General features: G+C 48.2%; 1 protein-coding gene across 2 annotated transcripts in view; it reads left to right on the top strand.

The window, feature by feature from the left end:
- Positions 1 to 21668, top strand: part of EFNB3 (ephrin B3) — a 409020-nt gene that overhangs the window by 181393 nt on the left and 205959 nt on the right. For both annotated transcript variants that reach the window (XM_069646279.1, XM_069646280.1), the window contains exon 2: positions 14953 to 15248. In XM_069646279.1, the coding sequence (XP_069502380.1) occupies positions 14953 to 15248 (296 nt within the window). The remainder of the gene's footprint in view (positions 1 to 14952; positions 15249 to 21668) is intronic.

Raw genomic sequence — 21668 nt, 5'->3', positions numbered from 1 at the left:
CAGTCTGTGCGCATCTAGAATTACACAGAGAGCATCATGGGTACAGATAGACCCATGCAGCAAAGTCTGTGTGCATCTAGAATTACACAGAGGGCATCATAGGTACCGATAGACCCATGCAGCGCAGTCTCTTTACATCTAGAATTACACAGAGTGCACCATAGGTACAGATAGACCCATGCAGCAAAGTCTGTGTGCATCTAGAATTACACAGAGGGCATCATAGGTACCGATAGACCCATGCAGCGCAGTCTCTTTACATCTAGAATTACACAGAGTGCACCATAGGTACAGATAGACCCATGCAGCACAGTCTGTGCACATCTAGAATTACACAGAGGGCATCATGGGTACAGATAGACCCATGCAGCACAGTCTCTGCACATCTAGAATTACACAGAGAGCATCATGGGTACAGATAGACCCATGCAGCACAGTCTGTGTGCATCTAGAATTACACAGAGGACACCATAGGTACAGATAGACCCATGCAGCACAGTCTCTGTACATCTAGAATTACACAGAGGCTATCATGGGAATAGATAGACCCATGCAGCACAGTCTCTGTACATCTAGAATTACACAGAGGGCATCATGGGTACAGATAGACCCATCTGGCACAGTCTCTGTACATCTAGAATTACACAGAGGGCATCATAGGTACCGATAGACCCATGCTGCGCAGTCTCTTTACATCTAGAATTACACAGAGTGCACCATAGGTACAGATAGACCCATGCAGCACAGTCTGTGCACATCTAGAATTACACAGAGGGCATCATGGGTACAGATAGACCCATGCAGCACAGTCTCTGTACATCTAGAATTACACAGAGGGCATCATGGGTACAGATAGACCCATGCAGAACAGTCTCTGTACATCTAGAATTACACAGAGTGCATCATGGGTACCGACAGACCCATCCGGCACAGTCTCTGTACATCTAGAATTACACAGAGGGCATCATGGGTATAGATAGACCCATGCAGCACAGTCTGTGCACATCTAGAATTACAAAGAGGGCATCATGGGTACAGATAGACCCATGCAGCACAGTCTCTGTACATCTAGAATTACACAGAGGGCATCATGGGTACAGATAGACCCATGCAGCACAGTCTCTGTACCTCTATAATTACACAGAGGGCATCATAGATACCGATAGACCCATGCAGCACAGTCTGTGCACATCTATAATTACACAGAGGGCGACATGGGTACAGATAGACCCATGCAGCACAGTCTGTGCACATCTATAATTACACAGAGGGCATCATGGGTACAGATAGACCCATGCAGCACAGTCTGTGCACATCTAGAATTACACAGAGAGCATCATGGGTACAGATAGACCCATGCAGCACAGTCTGTGTGCATCTAGAATTACACAGAGGGCACCATGGGTACAGATAGACCCATGCAGCACAGTCTCTGTACATCTAGAGTTACACAGAGGCTATCATGGGAATAGATAGACCCATGCAGCACAGTCTCTTTACATCTAGAATTACACAGAGGGCACCATAGGTACAGATAGACCCATGCAGCACAGTCTCTGTACATCTAGAATTACACAGAGGCTATCATGGGAATAGATAGACCCATGCAGCACAGTCTCTTTACATCTAGAATTACACAGAGGGCACCATAGGTACAGATAGACCCATGCAGCACAGTCTGTGCACATCTAGAATTACACAGAGGGCATCATGGGTACAGATAGACCCATGCAGCACAGTCTCTGTATATCTAGAATTACACAGAGGCTATCATGGGAATAGATAGACCCATGCAGCACAGTCTCTGTACATCTAGAATTACACAGAGGGCATCATGGGTACAGATAGACCCATGCAGCACAGTCTGTGCACATCTATAATTACACAGAGGGCATCATGGGAACAGATAGACCCATGCAGCACAGTCTGTGCACATCTAGAATTACACAGAGAGCATCATGGGTACAGATAGACCCATGCAGCACAGTCTGTGTGCATCTAGAATTACACAGAGGGCACCATAGGTACAGATAGACCCATGCAGCACAGTCCCTGTACATCTAGAATTACACAGAGGGCATCATAGATACCGATAGACCCATGCAGCACAGTCTCTTTACATCTAGAATTACACAGAGGGCACCATAGGTACAGATAGACCCATGCAGCACAGTCTGTGCACATCTAGAAATACACAGAGGGCATCATGGGTACAGATAGACCCATGCAGCACAGTCTCTGTACATCTAGAATTACACAAAGGCTATCATGGGAATATATAGACCCATGCAGCACAGTCTCTGTACATCTAGAATTACACAGAGTGCATCATAGGTACCGATAGACCCATCCGGCACAGTCTCTGTACATCTAGAATTACACAGAGGGCATCATGGGTATAGATAGACCCATGCAGCACAGTCTTTGTACTTCTATAATTACACAGAGGGCATCATAGATACCGATAGACCCATGCAGCACAGTCTCTGTACATCTAGAATTACACAGAGGGCATCATGGGTACCGATAGACCCATGCAGCACAGTCTGTGCACATCTAGAATTACACAGAGGGCATCATGGGTACAGATAGACCCATGCAGCACAGTCTGTGCACATCTAGAATTACACAGAGGGCATCATGGATATAGATAGACCCATGCAGCACAGTCTCTGTACATGGGTACAGATAGACCCATGCAGCACAGTCTCTGTACATGGGTACAGATAGACCCATGCAGCACAGTCTCTGTACATCTATAGTTACACAGAGGGCATCATAGGTACAGGTAGACCCATGCAGCACAGTCTCTGTACCTCTATAATTACACAGAGGGCATCATGGGTACAGATAGACCCATGCAGCACAGTCTGTGCACATCTAGAATTACACAGAGAGCATCATGGGTACAGATAGACCCATGCAGCACAGTCTGTGTGCATCTAGAATTACACAGAGGGCACCATAGGTACAGATAGACCCATGCAGCACAGTCTCTGTACATCTAGAATTACACAGAGGCTATCATGGGAATAGATAGACCCATGCAGCACAGTCTCTGTACATCTAGAATTACACAGAGGGCATCATAGATACCGATAGACCCATGCAGCACAGTCTCTTTACATCTAGAATTACACAGAGGGCACCATAGGTACAGATAGACCCATGCAGCACAGTCTGTGCACATCTAGAATTACACAGAGGGCATCATGGGTACAGATAGACCCATGCAGCACAGTCTCTGTACATCTAGAATTACACAGAGGGCAGCATGGGTACAGATAGACCCATGCAGAACAGTCTCTGTACATCTAGAATTACACAGAGGGCATCATGGGTACAGATAGACCCATCTGGCAAAGTCTCTGTACATCTAGAATTACACAGAGGGCATCATGGGTATAGATAGACCCATGCGGCACAGTCTTTGTACATCTAGAATTACACAGAGGGCATCATGGGTACAGATAGACCCATGCAGCACAGTCTCTGTACCTCTATAATTACACAGAGGGCATCATGGGTACAGATAGACCCATGCAGCGCAGTCTCTGTACATCTAGAATTACACAGAGGGCACCATAGGTACCGATAGACCCATGCGGCACAGTCTCTGTACATCTAGAATACACAGAGGGCATCATGGGTACAGATAGACCCATGCAGCACAGTCTGTGCACATCTATAATTACACAGAGGGCATCATGGGTACAGATAGACCCATGCAGCACAGTCTCTGTACATCTAGAATTACACAGAGGGTATCATAGGTACCGATAGACCCATGAATACACAGAGGGCACCATAGGTACCGATAGACCCATGCGGCACAGTCTCTGTACATCTAGAATACACAGAGGGCATCATGGGTACAGATAGACCCATACAGCACAGTCTGTGCACATCTATAATTACACAGAGGGCATCATGGGTACAGATAGACCCATGCAGCACAGTCTCTGTACATCTAGAATTACACAGAGGGCATCATAGGTACCGATAGACCCATGAATACACAGAGGGCATCATAGGTACCAATAGACCCACCAAACAGATGTACAGAGCATACACTGTACACCTAGAATTATACCGAGAGTGCTCTTCAGGACACATGGACTCCACAGATAAGGCAATGCCCACCTAGAAGAACGTTGAGGTCAGTCCATCGGCAACCCAATTCCGACTGGAACAGCTAGAAACAGGAACATGCCAGCCAGTGGAATTGCAGTACTGACCCGCGCAATTTATCCCCACTGGAGCAAAAGCCCACAGAACTGCAATTAAGTGCAACGTTCTGAAATCGCGCCACCTGCTGCAGTTTATGCAGTTGGGCCCCAGGACCGGTATCTTGCAGGTGCGCTGGCTCTGATGTAATCTCGTTGGTGCGGTCCGGGCCGGACAATGGGATTTGCGTTGATGCCTCTTACAACTATAGTGGTTCCTAAGCTGCTAAAAAGCGGGGTGGCGGCTCCCGCGCAGAGGGGAAGGGTCTCCTTTTATCTTCCTCCCCCCCTTTTGTCCAGATTTGACACATGAATGAGCAGCCTGCAGCCTGGCGGCGCCGCGGCCGCGAGCCTTGGAAGGGATTATCGGCCTGTAATCTAACACGCTCTCTCTCTCTGTCTGTCTGTTGGCGTTGACTGGTGCTGCCCCCCCATGCTGCCAGCACCAGGGGAAGCCTTACTGCCCGGCTCGGCTCGCAGTTAATCATTGCGGGTTGCCTGCCCAACCCCAAAGCCCTGTTTATTCGGATCATGACGTTCTCCCTCTGCGAAGTGCAACCGCAGGTTATTACATTATGTATAGAACATGTTTACATATAGTTTCTTACCCAACCCAAGTTGGCACTCATTGATTGGCCCGGAAAGGATTATTGGATGAATTGACTTTATGATATGATAGGTTATTTATAATACGCTTAATACCCAGAGGTTTCTAAGAGCGGACCCAGGGATCGAACCTGTGGTGCTCCACGTCGTCTTGCTGCCAAGGCGAGCACGTTGCCCTTGAGCTATCCTCCCTTGCCGTGATATGAACTTGCGACCTGCAGCTCACACACACATTGCAGCAGCGAGAGCGCAACCTGCGGAGCTCTGTTGCCAGCTGGTTGGTGGGGTGGCAGTGCTATGCCTAGCAAGGTGGACTACATTATTTGGCTGCCCATTCATGAAACATCCACCATGTAGCTTAATTTATCTGCTCGGGCCTCGCTCCCAAGTGGTCAGTATCTTCCCAGTAGCAGGGGCTGGGGGTGGGGCCGTAGTGGTGAGTGTATACGCGTGCATGCATGTGTGTGTGTGTGTATATCAGCCACACAAATTGGCTTTTAGGATTGCAGGTCCTCAGGCTGCCACTATCCCAGTGGAACCTGTCACTGGTCCCTCGCACCAGGATCTTCTTCCCTCTAGGTGAGTGAGAAACGGCCTAACAACTCCAAAACAAAAAGGGAGCATAGTCGATCTCCCCGAGCCGCCAGCACCCTCTCTAGAGTGGCACCCCCTCCAGAGGGCTGCAAATCCGTATTTTTGCAGGCAGGTTCGTAGGGCTGGGTAGAACATCTGAAAGCAACAATGGTTCCCGTTGTGAAATGTTCCTGGGGCCCGCAAACCAATCAGAAGGTCTGTTTCGAGGGGATTGTGTCCTCCAACGTATTCCACATCTATGACAGGTAATGTCCACAGCTGTGCTACTTCGGAAAATTTTCAGCAGAGGGCGTCCTGTGCCGAGGACGTCCATACATTGTCCCTCGAGGGCCTCTGTCGAGGGTCGACGTCACCGGATATTATATATAGGACGCACGGCGCACGTAGCCTCAGTTCCATTTTTTCTGCAACGTATTTGCTTTGGAATCTCAGCACGCTCGATTATTCTGTTCGAATATGTCTTTGTCTTCTTCTGCTACCCCAAAGTCAGGCTTTAAAAAGTGTCGGGACTGCGGGTCGAAAATGCCCATCATGGACCCGCACGACATCTGCCTTTGGTGCCTCGGCGAAAGCCACGCCACCGACGACTGCGAGGAGTGTCAGTCTCTGACGTCTAAGGCCTTGCAGGAGCGTAAGAAGAAATTGAAGGTAGGTAGGGTGTCTAAGCCACATAAGTCGAAGTCTGCTGGGCTTTCGACCGATGACTCGAGGGGCGACTCTCCGCGTCGGCGAAAGTCCACGGGGTCTTGGTCTAGGAGTGGTTCCTGCCATTCCTCTGCCTCGTCGAGGCATTCTAGGAAGCACCGTCACTGGTCGCCTTCCCAGTCTTCGTCGGGTGAGGACTCCGCTAGACGGTTGACTTGTCCCACCAAGTCTTCGTTGGATGCCAAATGGGAATCATTCCACCGGCAGATGTTGGCGATTTTCCAATCGCAAGGCACAGTTCCGTCGGCGCCTTCGAAAGAAGCCAGAAAAGAATGGGCTCAGTCCACCACTAGCACGTCTTCGGGCTCGGGCGGTCGGTGCGATCATCAGGATCCCGCTTGGACAAGGGAGATTGCCATAGCCGTGCCAGGTCGAGGTCCCGGTCCTCGACGCCATCGAGACTGTCGGAACCTGTGAAGCCTTCGAGGAAGGCATCGACGCCATCGGCACCGTGTCTGTCGAGGGGCTCTCTCGAGGCTCCGCCCTCGAAGAAGTCATCGACGCCATCAGCGCTGTGTCCGTTGAGGGACACTCTCAGGGCTCTGCCCTCGAAGAGGTTGTTGCCTCTGTCGACGCCTCGGTCAACGCCGATTCTCTCTGCGCCCTTGACGCCGTTTCTGGAGGATTTGCCAGAGGTGCCCTGGAGGGCTGTGGAACCTTCAAGGAAGGCTCTCAGTAAATCTGTGAGGCCTGTTTTTGAACCCTACTCTGTTTCCCCTCCCAGATTGGATTAGTTCCAACCTTTTGATTATATTTCGGAGGTGGAGGAAGGGTCTGAGGAGGAGATGGTTGTGCCTCCTGATGTTCCTGAGGAGGAACTCCGTCAGTCCTTGCATGATGCCAGTGGTCTTATCACCTCTCCGCAGGTGGAGTTTGGCAGGCCTGAGCCGGGGACGCATGCCGAATCCTCTTATAGGCATCTCATGTCGAGGGTGACTGAATTTCTGGGGTGGTCTGCTCCACCTGTTGATTTTGATCAGGATGATCTGACGGACATCCTGGACCAAGGTCCACCCACTGACCCGGTGTTGCCATTTCACATGGCTTTGCAAAGAAGGGTGGCGGCGGCTTGGACTGCTCCGGAGAGTCTCCCGGCAGTGAATAAGTCGCTTCCACAAAAATACCGCCCAGACGTGGTGACCCCTGCTACTTGTCGACGCACCCTACTCCGGAGAGTTTGGTGGTGCAGGTGGATACGGCCCCCGCAAAGCAGGCTGCGTACCCTACCATCCCTCCTGATAGGGACGATAAGCACTTTGATGGTTGGGCGAAGAAGGTATTTTCATCTGGGGGTATGGCTTTGAAGGCAGCTAACTCCGTTTGTGCCTTGGCGAGATTCACTCACATACTGTGGAATTGTGCATCTTTGGCGGCTGAGCGTATTCCCGAAGGGGAGGAATGGGATGGTTTTCTAGCCCTCGTGCAAGACAGCAAGGGTGCCATGAGTGAAGCTGTTCAGTCGGGTTTGGACACGGCAGACTGTGTAAGTCGGTCCATGGCTGTGAGTACTGTGATACGCAGGTTTACGTGGTTGCGGAAGTCGGGGTTTGCTCTTGATGTGCAATCTTGGCTTTTCAACATGCCCTTTGATGGTGTCCATCTGTTTGGCAGCAAGGCTGTTGAGAGCCTTGAGAGGTTGCAGACCTCCAAAGCTGCAGCAAAGTCCTTGAACGCTGCAGTACGTCAACCTCTGCCGTTTCGTCCTAGGGGACAGCAATGGAGGGGAGGTCCTTTCGGTACTACTCTTCCTTTGGTAGATCGATAGGAACTGCCAGTCAATGGGGCCACCATAGGAGTACCAGATGTGGAAAGCAAGGTACTCTAGGTGCCAAAGCTGCTTGGGCAGTTGCCTCTTTGCCCTCAGGCACTGCTGCAGTCGTGTCTGCTCAGTCATGAGGTCATGTCCCATGGTTCGTTGGTTGGGGGCAGACTTCCGCAGCATCTTGGAGAATGGCGTGCCATTACTTCAGATGTGTGGGTTCTGGAGATCATAACCCACAGCTACTGTCTTCCCTTCCGGCAGAGGCCTCACGACAATCCACCAGGGAAGCTCTCTTTGAAGCGCCTGGATCCGCTCCTTGTGCAGGAAATCCTATCCCTGCTGGAGAAAGGTGCCATAGAACGGGTGCCTGTAGTGGAGAGGAACAAGGGATGGTATTCTCCTTATTTTTTGATCCTGAAAAAAGATGGGGGATTGAGACCCATCATGGACTTGCGTTGGTTGTACAAGCTCCTCAGGAAGGACAAGTTTCAAGATGGTAACTCTTTCTCAAGTCCTCCAGGCCCTTCAACTTCAGGATTGGTTGGTGTCTCTCGACCTCAAGGATGCTTACTTTCATGTGCCGATTCATCCCAAGCACAGGAAGTACCTGAGGTTCGCGGTTGGCGACTCGCATTTTAAGTTTCGGGTCCTGCCGTTCGGATTGACCTCCCCCCCGAGGGTCTTCACCCAGCTGATGGTGGTGGTGGCAGCGTATTTCAGGTAAGGGGGGATTCACGTTTACCCCTACCTGGACGATTGGTTGATCAGGGCGCACTCTCCCGAGCAAGCCCCTAGATCTGTCCATCACCTGCCACTCCCTTCCCAAGCTGGGCTTCTCCCTCAATTTAAAGAAGTCTCATTTGACACCTACCTAGCGGCTCCATTACATCGGAGCAGTGCTCGACGCATCCCTGGGGCAATGTTCGACTCCCCAGGTGAGGGCTCATCACATTCTGCAGATGGTGGACACATTTCAACGTGCCCAGAGTCTCCCAGCGTTCGAGTTCATGAGGTTGCTCGGCCTCATGGCATCCTGCATTTTCCTGGTGCCAGAGGCCAGGCTGCAGATGAGATCTCTGCAGTGGGCTCTCAAGATGCATTGGTCGCAGTTCTCTGGCAGGATGTTGGATCCCATTCAGATTGAACCCTCGGTCGCACAGGATCTTTTGTGGTGCGCTGTCGAAGGCAATCTGATGAAGGGAGCTCCGTTTTGGACGCATCACTCACGGGTTGGGGAGCACATGCCAACAAGTTGACAGCCAGCGGCCGTTGGTCTCCGTCGGAGTCCAGACTCCACCTCAATCTGTTAGAGCTGCGGGCCGTCAGGCTAGCCCTGAAGGCTTTTCTGCCATCTGTGCGGAGGAAGAATGTCCTGATTATGACGGACAATACAGTGGCCATGCAGTACCTTAACAAAAAAGTGGGGGCAGGGTCACTACCATTGTGCAGGGAGGCGATGCTGCTCTGGTTCTGGGCCATCCAGCAGGAAATTTCTATCTCAGCAGTTGATCTGGCCAGAGACGAAAACGTGGCGGCAGACACTCTGAGGAGGCAAAGCATGGTCTCCCATGAGTGGGAGCTGGCTCAGGAAGTTCTGTTGGAGATCTTCAGTCTTTGGGGAACCCCACAAGTGGATCTCTTTGCCACCAGTGTCAACCGGAAGTGCGAAAGATTCTGCTTGCGGGAATTTCCTCCAAGAGGAGCCTTAGGGGACGCGTTCGTAGTGGAGTGGTCCTTCCCACGGCTGTACGCGTTTCCTCCTGTCCCCGTCATTCCACAGGTGCTGCGGAGGTTGCAGGGGTTCGGTTCCCGGATGATCCTCATTGCTTCGGCATGGGCCAGGAGAGCGTGGTACCCCGAACTTCTAGACATGTCCATCTGCCCTCCACGCCGTCTTCCCTACCGAGGCGATCTGCTCTCATGGGAGGGGGGTCGGGTTCTCCATCCAGAGGTCAAGTCCCTCAGCCTTCATGCTTGGTATCTGAAAGGTTGAGGTGTAAGGATCGGGACCTCCCCGAAGACGTGATGAAGGTGTTGCTTTCGGCCAGAAGGCCCGCAATGAAATCCCTGTACCGTTGCCGTTGGAGAAAGTTCTGTGCCTGGTGCAGGATAACGAATGTGGATCCTTTCCAATGTTCCATTCCTTTGGTTTTGTCTTTAGCCCACAACGGCCTGCAAGTTGGTACCATTAAGGGTTACTTGGCGGCGCTGACCATATTTAAGCGCTCGTCTGAGGAATGTTCTTATTTTAAGACCCCTTTGATTACTCAGTTTCTAAAAGGGCTAACTAATGTGTTTCCACCGTCGCCTTTCCAGGTGCTGGGATGGGATTTGAATTTGGTTTTAAAGTTCCTAATGGGAGCTCCATTTGAGCCCTTACATTCTTGTCCATTGTGACTGTTGTTCTTTAAAACTGTGTTTTTAGTTGCGGTTACTTCCGCACGTAGAGTGAGTGAGTTGCAGGCACTTTCCGCCAAGGCACCCTTTACTGTTTTCCATAAGGACAGGGTTGTCCTGAGGGTGCGGCCTTCTTTTCTTCCAAAGGTTGTGTCGGAATTCCATTTGAGCCAGAAGGTGATCCTTCCAGCGTTTTATCCTCCTCCACATCCTGGTAAGGAAGAGGAGAGGCCCCATAGGTTGGATCATCCTAGAAGGGCTTTGAGTTTCTTTCTCTCACGGATGTCCCGGGTCAGAGTGGACGATCAGCTCTTTGTTGGTTATGCTGGAAGGCACTTAGGTCACGCTGTTTCCAAACAGACCTTGTCTAGATGGATCATTTTGACGATCTCCGAGTGTTACCGTTTGGCAGGAAATGACCCTCCAGTAGGCTTACGGGCTCACTCTACTAGGGGTTTGGCTGCCTCCACTGTCCTACAGAGGGGTGTACCGATGCGCAATATTTGCGAAGCAGCCACATGGGCCTCTGTCCATACTTTTGTGAGACACTATTCCTTGGACTCCATCCATGGGCAGGATTTGGCCTTTGGTAAGGCAGTCCTTTATTCAGCAATTTGAATTGGGCATTCTAAAATTATAAATTGTAAATTCTTTTCCCACCTCTGTATGTTGGTACTGCTTAGGGAGTCTGTCATAGATGTGGAATACGTCGGAGGACACAATCCCTTCGAAGAACAAGTTACTTACCTTATCTGGTAACATTCTTTCGATGGGATGTTCCTCTGACGTATTCCACATCGAACCCTCCCAGCCTGGCGCGCTACTAAGAATTTCTTATGCGATTGCAGCGTACGTTTCTGCAAGGCTTTCTGCAGTCATAATGGCAGGAGATTGGTGCCACACGTTTGGGAAAAAACTATAACTGAGGCTACGGGCGCCGTGCGTCCTATATATAACATCCGGTGATGTTGACCCTCAACGGAGGCCCTCGAGGGACAATGTATCGACGTCATCGACGCAGGACGCCCTCTGCCGAAAATTTTTCCGAAGCAGCACAGCTGTGGACATTACCTGTCTTAGATGTGGAATACGTCGGAGGAACATCCCATCGAAAGAACATTACCAGATAAGGTAAGTAACTTGTTCTTCTCAACCAGCAAATCTGGTTCTTTCAGGACAGGTCCCCCAACATGAACTGGCGTATCACAGCCCTCACAATGGCCTTGTGGGCAGGCAGAAATGCGACCATTTCCGGGTCTGAGAGATCACCATCAGAACGTTCTCCACGCATTGAACTGTAAATGAAACCACTGCACCTAAACCCACACGCCAGAACCGCAGGAACACTTTCAGCGGCGTGCGACAGCTGGTCACGTTTGGTGCAAATCTGTCAAACCAGGTATAGTTTAGACACTTTCCTGCTTTCCCTTCCTCTGCTATTCTTGTTTCTCAGTTTCTTTCCTCCAGCAGCCAATGTCTGGATCTCCTGGCAGGGGCACAGTATGCCACCCCATGGGACAGCCTAAGTGCCACAAAACTCATGTGCCGGTGATTTGGTGCAGTATAAAAACCCAGCAACATGTATGTTTATAATGTCTAAATGAAGAACATGCAAATGTATACTCACCTGTACCCACTCTCTGTAACTAAGTGCCCTCAAGTGACAGCACCACAATGCCAGAGGGCTGTTTGTGCGCTATACAAATGTAATAAATAAATAAATATATAAATCAACATAAAACAAAGGAGTATCAGAAAAAGTGTTCTTCCAACTTAACTATAAGTAGATTGGCCTCAACCTGTTTACCCTCCACTCACCCAACTCTGATCAATGGGAGGGGAGGCTGAGCCCCGGCCGCCCCCTCTATGCCACACAGCCTAGTGCCACCGTTAGTGGGCAGCCAGCCTCCTGCCGTGCTTTTAGGCTAATAGGACAGTATGGGGAGTGTCCATTGCCCCGTCCTGGGTGCCCAGCGAGTGGTGGGTGGGGCCAGTAGGCTTAGAAAGGTGGGTGGGCAGGAAAGGTGCTTCAGCCAGGCAGTAGTAATGTAGTATAAGCCTGGACCCGTTCCCATTAAAACAACCCATATCCACGTGAATGAATGGAGACCTCTGAGCCAGACCGAACAGAGGCAGCACAGCAAAGCCCTTGCGTTGGTGTGTGTTCATTGCAAGAACCCCTGTGTGCTCATTTGCCACGTGTGTCGGTGTGAAAGCTAAATAGAAGGAGATAGGAATGGGGGTGGGGGCAATGGTTCCAGGTAACACGGCAGTAAAGGTACTCGCTAGTCATTTCAGGGCCGCTTGTCAAAGAGTGGGACAGTGACTCCAGCCTAGTCTTGCCTGGCCGCCTACCCCTGAACAGGCCCCATCACGGTTCCGCTAGACTTACTTACTTATAACTTTCGAAGCGCGGACCAGGGGAATCGAACCTGTGTTGCTCCATGTCGTCATGCTTCCAAGGCGAGCACGTTGCCCCTGAGCTATTCTCCAACAACAGCTTTAAGTGGGCCAGAGTGTCCCAGCTCCCCAAAAACCACCCATAAACTGAGCCCCTTCTGTTCCCAACTAATACACACTGGAGCGATTTGGTTGACTTGCTAGTTGAGAATTGCAGGGTCCATCGATACATGTATAGGCTGTGAAAGGAATACACATATGTAAATGAGAAGTTATTCCCCGCTCAAGCTGGACTGCCCACACCTCACACCCGAAAGCTGAAGCTGCCCAAGTCAGTATATATGCTTTTCTGGCATTTTACTGTTTGGGTGAGTGGTGCAACAAATTAAGCACACGCCAAGCCCCGTGTGCTCTAGGTGCCGAGAAAGGATTCATGCTTGTAACACTATCACAAACATATTTGTCAAACAAAAAAATCTGTGGTCATTCTTATGTTTCCGAAATGCTCTTTGATGTTCTGTAAAACGGCCAGTGAACCCACATTGGTGCTATTTGTTTCCGTTCCCTTTAAAGGAGCTGATTATTTACATACTGAATGATGTGATACACTGATGTTTTCTCTCTCGGTAGGGCCTGGGTTCGTATTGCCCACCATTTGTTCAGAGCACTGCATTGCAATGCTACCAGAAGTGCAGCGTGCCCGCATCCAACTCTCTGCAAGTTGCCCAGGCAGATTTATGTGATAACACTCCCTGAATGGCTGCAAGACAATTGGCTACAGAACTAATATGATATATACTTTATGCTTTCAAGAACAAAACGAGTTATGATAGCTTTATAGACCCGACCCACAGGCCATGCTGGACTATATGTGCCTGTAAAACCCATTAAACAAGTTCCCTGCACTCAGGCCTTTAACTAGGTCTTCAGGGCCTGTAACACCCCATACAGGCCCTGAAGTAAGACCAAGTCTATGAAGCTTCCTTAGAACTTGGGGGCTGGGGGTCTTCAAGAGCTCCCTCTTTCGCAGAATGGATTTCCTCTATGTCTAGGTACGAGAGACAAGAATCGTTGTATATACAAACATTGCAGTCAAATAGCAGATCCACGGACTATTGGACTCTGTTTGTTTAGACATTACCATTCGGAGCTTGATAGGCCCTCGGAGTCTTAGGTTTATGATCAAATGGCGTAACAATGTACGTTAAACCTTGTTGAGCCTCAGGGTATTGTGTTTGATTTGAATGCAGGATTGCATGGTTTGAAGGCTGGTCTACAGACTTGCGGGGAACCCTTCTCGTTTTGTTACGACATTTTGATCTCTGTGTTTTGCTGTATGTGCCATTCAGCGTGAAGTATTTGTGTAACTTGAGGTAGAGGTGGGTTTAGTTTGGGATCGGGGTGGGGGGGTTAAGGTTGGGATGGGGTTGTTGCGGATTGTTAATGTCCAGCTTGTTTTGTGTAATTTGAATAAAAATAGTTTGACACAAAAAAAAAGAACTTGGGGAAAGGTTCCAGCCAATGAGGTGGCTGGAAAATGCAGACTTTATTATATGATAAAGACTGCGTTCCACACGGTCCCCCGCCTCCTCTCTCCCAGGCCTACGTTTTTTCTGGCCACAGCAGCCTCGCAGCACCGCCGCACACCACCTCAGCCCCTACTTACCTGGCCACAAAAAAAATCGTATTATTTCTTTGCACTGCATAGTCTCTTTAAATTTTAGCAGAAAATAAATACTTTTTGTTCGTTTGGGAGCGTGGTAGGGGAGGCGCCCTGTGGGCGGTGGAATAAAGCATGGGAGTGAGGCCAGGGTCATACCCTGTCTAGGGAAGAAGTGGTAGAATTCTACCCACTCAAAAATGGAAAAATATGGTTCATTCCAACGGGAACTTGCATGCATTCAGGATAAAACAACATATTTCATGTCCCTTCCTTTTGTAAAACTGTAGCCCAGCATGTCAATAATATGACGCATCTGCTTGCCCCAAAACACTGCCCTGTAAATCAAGGACAACCCATTGCACCTGTGCTCCTGATGATATCACCTTGTTTTGTGATGACTGCGTTGATGCAATTGATGAATTAGTAAATACCGCTGTTATTTGCAGCATGTGCTTCTGTTCATGTGTCCATTGGCGGAGGTCGGGGCTAGTGATGTCGATCTTTTCTGGAATTAAACCTCTCCACAAATAGGAGATTATCCTCAAGCATGTCCTTGTCTAACACTACCCCCCCCCCTCTCTCTCTCTCTCCGCATCCAGGTTCCAGGACGAGGCCGGTTACATCATATACCCCCAGATCGGCGACCGGCTGGACCTGATCTGCCCACGCTCGATGCCCCTGGGCCCCTACTCCACAGAAGAATACGAGTACTACAAGCTGTACCTGGTGCAGACGCTGGAGCAGGTGGAGCAGTGCGAGATCCTGCGCACGCCCAACCTGCTGCTGACGTGCGACCGACCGCAGAACGACATGCGCTTCACCATCAAGTTCCAGGAGTACAGCCCCAACCTCTGGGGCCACGAGTTCAAGACCAACCACGATTACTACATCATCAGTAAGTCCACACTGCAGCTTCTGCTTAGCCATTCTGCGGACCGGAGCTGCTCCACCATGTTGGCTTCAGAGCCTCAATGGTGGGGTTTGCTTGTCCTACTAGGGCGGTGGTGCCTGGTGTTAACATGTGTCTTGCTGCACCTCGCCCGGGACCAGCAGTCTCTTGTTGCACTGGCATGGTGGAAGGCTGATGGAATGCAGCTATTTGGCATATTCTACTGAAACGAAGGCTCACCGGCCAAGGTGGGCGGAGGGCACCCAATGGTTTTCTGGGAGCAGGCCTTGGCTCAGAGGGATGGGACCGATGGCGTCTCTGCGTCGGTACACCCATGCTGCCTAGTGCAGGAGGGCACTGCTTAGGACACGGGGGACATGCCTTTCCTCAGACCCATCTCTAAAGGGTGCCAATTTCGTTTTTTGTTTTTTTTTGGTTTTATTCCACCACCAATGTTGAGTCTGGTTAGTTTAGGCAAGTCTGCTCTCTCCCTGTTGGCCCTCCCTCCTCTCATGCATTCCCAACATTTGTTGTCTCTTTTGCTAGAATGCCCGGTGGGGGTGTGGCTTATGCTATTTTCAGTGCTTTGAAGCCGCCTTAAGGTGTCATTAGCACTATACAGCTAGGCTCGCAACATATCATTGACTTCTCTCAAAAGTGCAGAAAAGTCCGTGGGCTTATGGGTAATATGCTCCCCAAAATGTACAACACATTGCAAACAAGAGCTGGGAGGACCAGGGATCTCATGGCAAGGAGATATACAAGCTTTTGCCCGCAATCTATTGATGAGCATTTTTTCCGCCCGTTGAAGGCCGTTTCAAATTGACCTAAAAAAAGCGGCCTTTTTTGGATGCGACCTTCAACAGGTGGGTTTAAGACATTCTGCTTCGCGGCTCTGCCACTGCACACCCCGGGCTCTCTGGGGCGCGCACATCTCGGCCTGACCTGGCCTGGCCTGGAACGACATGGCCTGGCCACACACGTGTTCTGTTAGACCTCGTCGCCATTGTTATGGGGCTCCGGATCGGGCTGAGCCCCCTTCTGCATTCTCGTTCCGGATGGACACATGAGTCAGTGAGTTGGTGTTCGAACTGGTGCACGGTAAACCGTGCGCTCCTTTTATTAAGGCAATCACATGGTGTAACACGTGACACTGCCCAAGGCATGGGGGAGGGGTTCAGACATCATACTGTACATCTTGCACATCTTACAATACACCTAGTCACCACCCATACACTGCAGAAACACGGATTACATTTATCCAAACGTACACTACCAAAGAATGTGCAAACCACCGCATGCCTATGTACAATTGCACACACACACGCACGCACACGCACATGAACGCATCAAACAAAATCCATACTAGCACAAATACTCAACACTGTCACTAACACACTCCATACAAGTGCAGCAAACATCTTGCAAGACACATTCTCAAAACAACCCCCATACACCCCACAAACGCGTAACACATTGACGCAGACTTACCCCGCACAAAAATTCATCAAACCACCACAGGCCCATGCCCCACTGAATACACAACCACTCACACATAAACTAATCCGACCAAATGCACACGAACCCAAATATTCCACACTCTCACTACGACACTCCACACAAGTGGCACACACACCTGGCACATGCTGCAAGGCACAGAATCAAAAACCACCCATAGACCGGGCAAACATGCCCGCACGCACAAATTCAACAACGAAATGCCCATACACAATTGCAGCAAACACATACACACACACACCCCACACCCCCATGCCCACCTTTTGCCACAGAGGAGAAGCATTAATTCCCTTCTCTGGGTATAGGCTCATTTATTTTTTCAAGCTTACGTACCGCCCCCCGGCCCCTCCGATCCCACATCTTCTCCTCCCCACCTTCACTCCTGTGGCTTTTAATGCCACCCGATGCGGGCTGTGCCAGCATTTCCTTGTACTTGCCCGCAGCTCATCCGTTATGGGATATGTTTTTGTGCTTGCTTATTGTACTGTGTAATATGCCTGGGGCTCCTGATGCAGGCCTACATGAAGCGACAGAGAGTAGGCGGGTCTCCATCACAACTTGGGCCAAAGTCAAGGGAGAGACATAGAAGGGCTGGCGTGTGCAATTAATGCGCCTTTGTTCCATCTACACGGCATCCATTTCACTTGTACCAGAACTCGCTGTTACGGCACCAGATGCAAGCCTTCGCCAGGCGCGGTCGCGAGCCGAAACATGCTGCCCTCTCCACCTTTTGTGTAGCATCGGGTTTCGCCGCTGCGTAAACACTCCACCTATAACATAGCTTCAAGTTTCACCACTAGATGGACTTTAAGGCTCAGCCCTGAAATACCACTCCACTTGTAACATAACTTTGCATATTGTCCCTGAATGACCTTCACAAGGCGCTCCCATGGGCTGAAAGATGTTCACCACTGCGCCTGTAACATATCTCCGTGTTTCACCTCTGAAGCAACTTCTAACTTGATACGCTCTGTGCCGAAACATGTTGGCCACTGCACATGTACTGCCCCTGGAGAACATGCAAATGGCAGCCATGTGGGGTATAACTCCCAGTAACATGACATAGCATCATGTTAAAATGAGGTCCTCCAGATCAAAAGCAAGACACCTTTTTTGAAGAGCCTGAGAGAGTGCTGTGGCAGGGCGCTTCTTCTGGTAGTTGGGGGGGAATTGAGGGTTCCTAGGCACGGTATACATTTTAGAAAGGCGGGGTGCTAAGGTTGGGGTGGTGAAAGTGTACCCCACCCCACCTGACATTTTGGCCTACAACTCCCATCAGCCCTAGCCAGCATAGTCAATGGTGAGGGATCACGGGTGTTGTAGGCCAACACATATGGAGGGTTGCCAGTTGCCCACTGCTGGTGCACAGAGAATATCTCTCCTTAATGGAGATGCGCGTGCTCTTTGTTCAGCATGGCAGAGTGACTTGTCTGCAAAGTAAATGAATACATGTGGGCAGGAATGGCAAAGGGCTGCCAAGCTGAGGTTGCTGCATTGGTCCTAAGAGGTTGTACGAGAAGCAAGAGTATTTGAACAAGCCTTTGTACCAACACTGTGGGTAGGTTTAAAGTGTAAACAATGTCATTAATATCTCCCGAAAGGAACATCATATTCAACTTCGGAAAGAATCCAACATCATCATATTTCAAAAACTACTGAAGACGAACCTCTTTGTTCAATATTATCGTATCTGAGCCAGTGGCCTGCAAACTTTGGCTCTGCAGATGTTTTGGACTACATCTCCCATACGCCATAGCCATCCTATTCAATGTTGAGCGACCATACGAGTCGTAGTCTAAACAGGGACGTCATTTTACCAAAATGCCGGGGTAGCGTAAGTGACTTCATGTGACTCTTGACCTCTGATGTGATGTCATTTGACACCACCCTGAAGTGATGTCGCGGGAAGCGATGGAGCACAACCTTACACCCCTTGACAAAACAGGGAGTGGCATCACATAGCATTGTACCTAAGTACACTACGAAAAATATTGTTACGATATCACTATAATGTGATATACAGTTCATACAAGAATGGATCGCCATATGTATCGTTAAGATTAGTGTGTATAGGCCCATATTATCAAATTACTGTGAATGCAAGCAGACGTCCAAGGTCAAATGATATTGATGTGTTATTATATAGCACTTACGCTTAAGCACTTTATATAGAAAAAATATAGAATATCACCCAAACTGTGTTGCTACTCATTTATCAACCTCAGAAGGATGAAAGGCTGAGTTGAGGTGTTTAAGAACAGACTAAATCAGTGACTCACCCCCTGAGGTGTGCCTGAAATAAACCTTTAATGAGTCTAGCAAATATTGTATAGAATTCCAGAAAGACACATTATTTGATATCCCCATTCTTTCTTATTTAGGGTCACTCCTGCAAGTGTTACACTTGCTGAGCCCCTGTTCTTTTTTGTTTTTGTTTTCTTTTTAAGAGGAAAGAACAAGAAAGCTAGCCACCCCAAAAGCAAAGAGCCACATGGCGCTGACCTCAGCCCAGGAGCTTGCATAACATTTTTCTTTAGTTACGTTTTTTTTAAATTCTTCTTTGGGATAGCAAGGGAGACCACAGGGGTAGCAAGGGAGACCTCCGAGTTTGTTATTGCGACTCCTGGCGACCCCTAAATAACATCTCTGAGTCCAAAACATCTGAAGACTCACAGGGAGCAGACCCCTGATCTAGACTCACTCCGCTGCATCCTTAATCTGCACTATACTTCAAGGGGATCAATCCAGTGAGCACCTTGCTAGATATTCTACGATTCTCAGCACTATATCAAACTTTGTTAACATAAACAAAATATATATCTTACATCTGATGTACTTGGTGGAAATGTGTGTGTTTCTTGGTTTGATCAGAGGAATGCAGAGAGCTGACCCAAGGAGGACAAAGGTCACCTAGTCTCTTCTGAGGAACTGATTGCCCAGGTTATGGCCTGTCAAATCGGTATTCCCTCAAAAAAACGAATCACAAAATAACGAGGCCGAAAACGCTCAGGTTTTTTAATTTAATTGTTTGACTTTTCTTTGCACTTTTTTGCACAAAAGTAGATAGGGGATTGGGTAAAGGAATAAACTAAGGTAGGGTGAATGTATAAGGGGGGGGTGTTCCGGGGGTTGTCCCCCACAATAAATATAAAAAGTGCAAAAAAAACCCAAAAAGGTATTTTGAAAATTCGAATAAATAAACTCAGCATTTTTTTTTTATTATTTGTATTTGGTTTATTTAAACCTTTACAAAACATTACATCAATAAAAAATCTTAAAACAAACAAAATAAAATAATTTCATCACACTTACACTTCTAATTACATCCTTGAACATTTCCTTCAGAACATACTTTGCAACATTTTTTTTAATATCCAAACAAAAGTCCCCTTTCGGTAGTCTCGAACAACATAATATATCACAGTCTAGTGGCGGACTCACTACGGACTACATTTCACACAAAAATAACCGACTATGTTGCAAGTTCAGCCTTCTTTGTAATTACGAGCACCAGCTTTCTATGGACAGAATCTGTCGTCAATTGGTCAGAAATGGGCCTAATTTAGTGTATCTTACAGACAATCATTAAAAAATCAACAACTTTACACTTCAGAGCAATATTGGGACCATGCATCATTTCAAACCACAAGTGCTCCCAGGAAACGTTTGCAGTATCGTACACAAATTCAGAAAAAAAACACATCTTTCGCTTAACAACATGGGGCAAACTAATAACAAATGTACCAATGTTTCCACCACTTCAGGCTGTTCACAGAATCTGCATGATTTCTTATTCTCAATGTTTAATTTTCTTATATGGCTAATTTCATTAGTATTTAAAACATTGAACCTGAATCGCATCACACTATTACGAAATTTCCTTGACGGATATTTTGTCAGATAAGATTCAAGTATAGGAAACCACTTCCACACAGAGACAACTTGATTATATAGTTTTGAATTCATGATCGCAGCGTTATTAGCTGCCCAATCAAATGCGTTTATCAATATTTTAATTTTAGCTGGTTTCTCTAATAGACACTGCTTTGAAGCTCCAATCTTTACCAAAGTGTTTTCTACATCAGATTGTAAGTCAGTCATATATTTCACAGTATCACCTTCCCTTAATATGTTGTACAGTGAATTCGACCCTGCCAGAATACATTTTCTATAAAACATAACTCTTTTACATTCCACTATACTTTCTAGCGAACCCAGGCCGAATTCGTACCTTATCATTTCTACTGGAATGCATTTTGGTATGAAGTACAATACTTTTTTCCACATAAGTGCTTCCAGTCTTTTTAAATACAGAATAATTTTTAGCGGGTAAAATTCTAAACCATAGGTTAGCCTTGGGATAACCTTAAGCAGGTAAAAGTCTCTGCATCCTGACATAGTGAATTTCCCAAATTTCATTTCAAGTGCCTTCAACTGATTGCCCGCCACTTTTGCTTTGGATTCCAGACATTTTTTTGAAATATTTAGTGTCATACTGATAGCAAAGGAATACCCTAGATATGTAAAAGCTTTCTGAAGCCTTATCTTGGTCCCTTCTACCACCCATACTGGATTTGCGTTTGTTTTGTTATTTTGACCCAAATTGATAATAACTGTTTTTGTGGGATTGATTTTTAATTTTAGTTCTTTAATGAAGACTGCAAACACATCAATTAGTCTTTGTAAGCCTATCTTTGTACGATCTAACAGCAAGAAATCATCAGCGTACGCTACCCAATTCACTGCAAATCCACCAAATTTTGGAGTTATTAAACCAGAAGATGCAATTTTTGCATTCGCGCCGGTGTTTCACTGTAGAACCGTCAAACCAGTGTCCTAAAGAACCCATCTTGAAATGTAACCTCTTAACAGGCGTAGTGGCCTCGCTCTGAGCTTGGGGGTCTGACT

This window comes from Ambystoma mexicanum, chromosome 1p (assembly GCF_040938575.1).
Source record: "Ambystoma mexicanum isolate Mex_15411 chromosome 1p, UKY_AmexF1_1, whole genome shotgun sequence".
NCBI lineage: Eukaryota > Metazoa > Chordata > Amphibia > Caudata > Ambystomatidae > Ambystoma > Ambystoma mexicanum.
The sequence above is the reverse complement of the archived record's forward strand: the minus strand, read 5'-3'. Positions and strand labels throughout refer to the sequence as shown.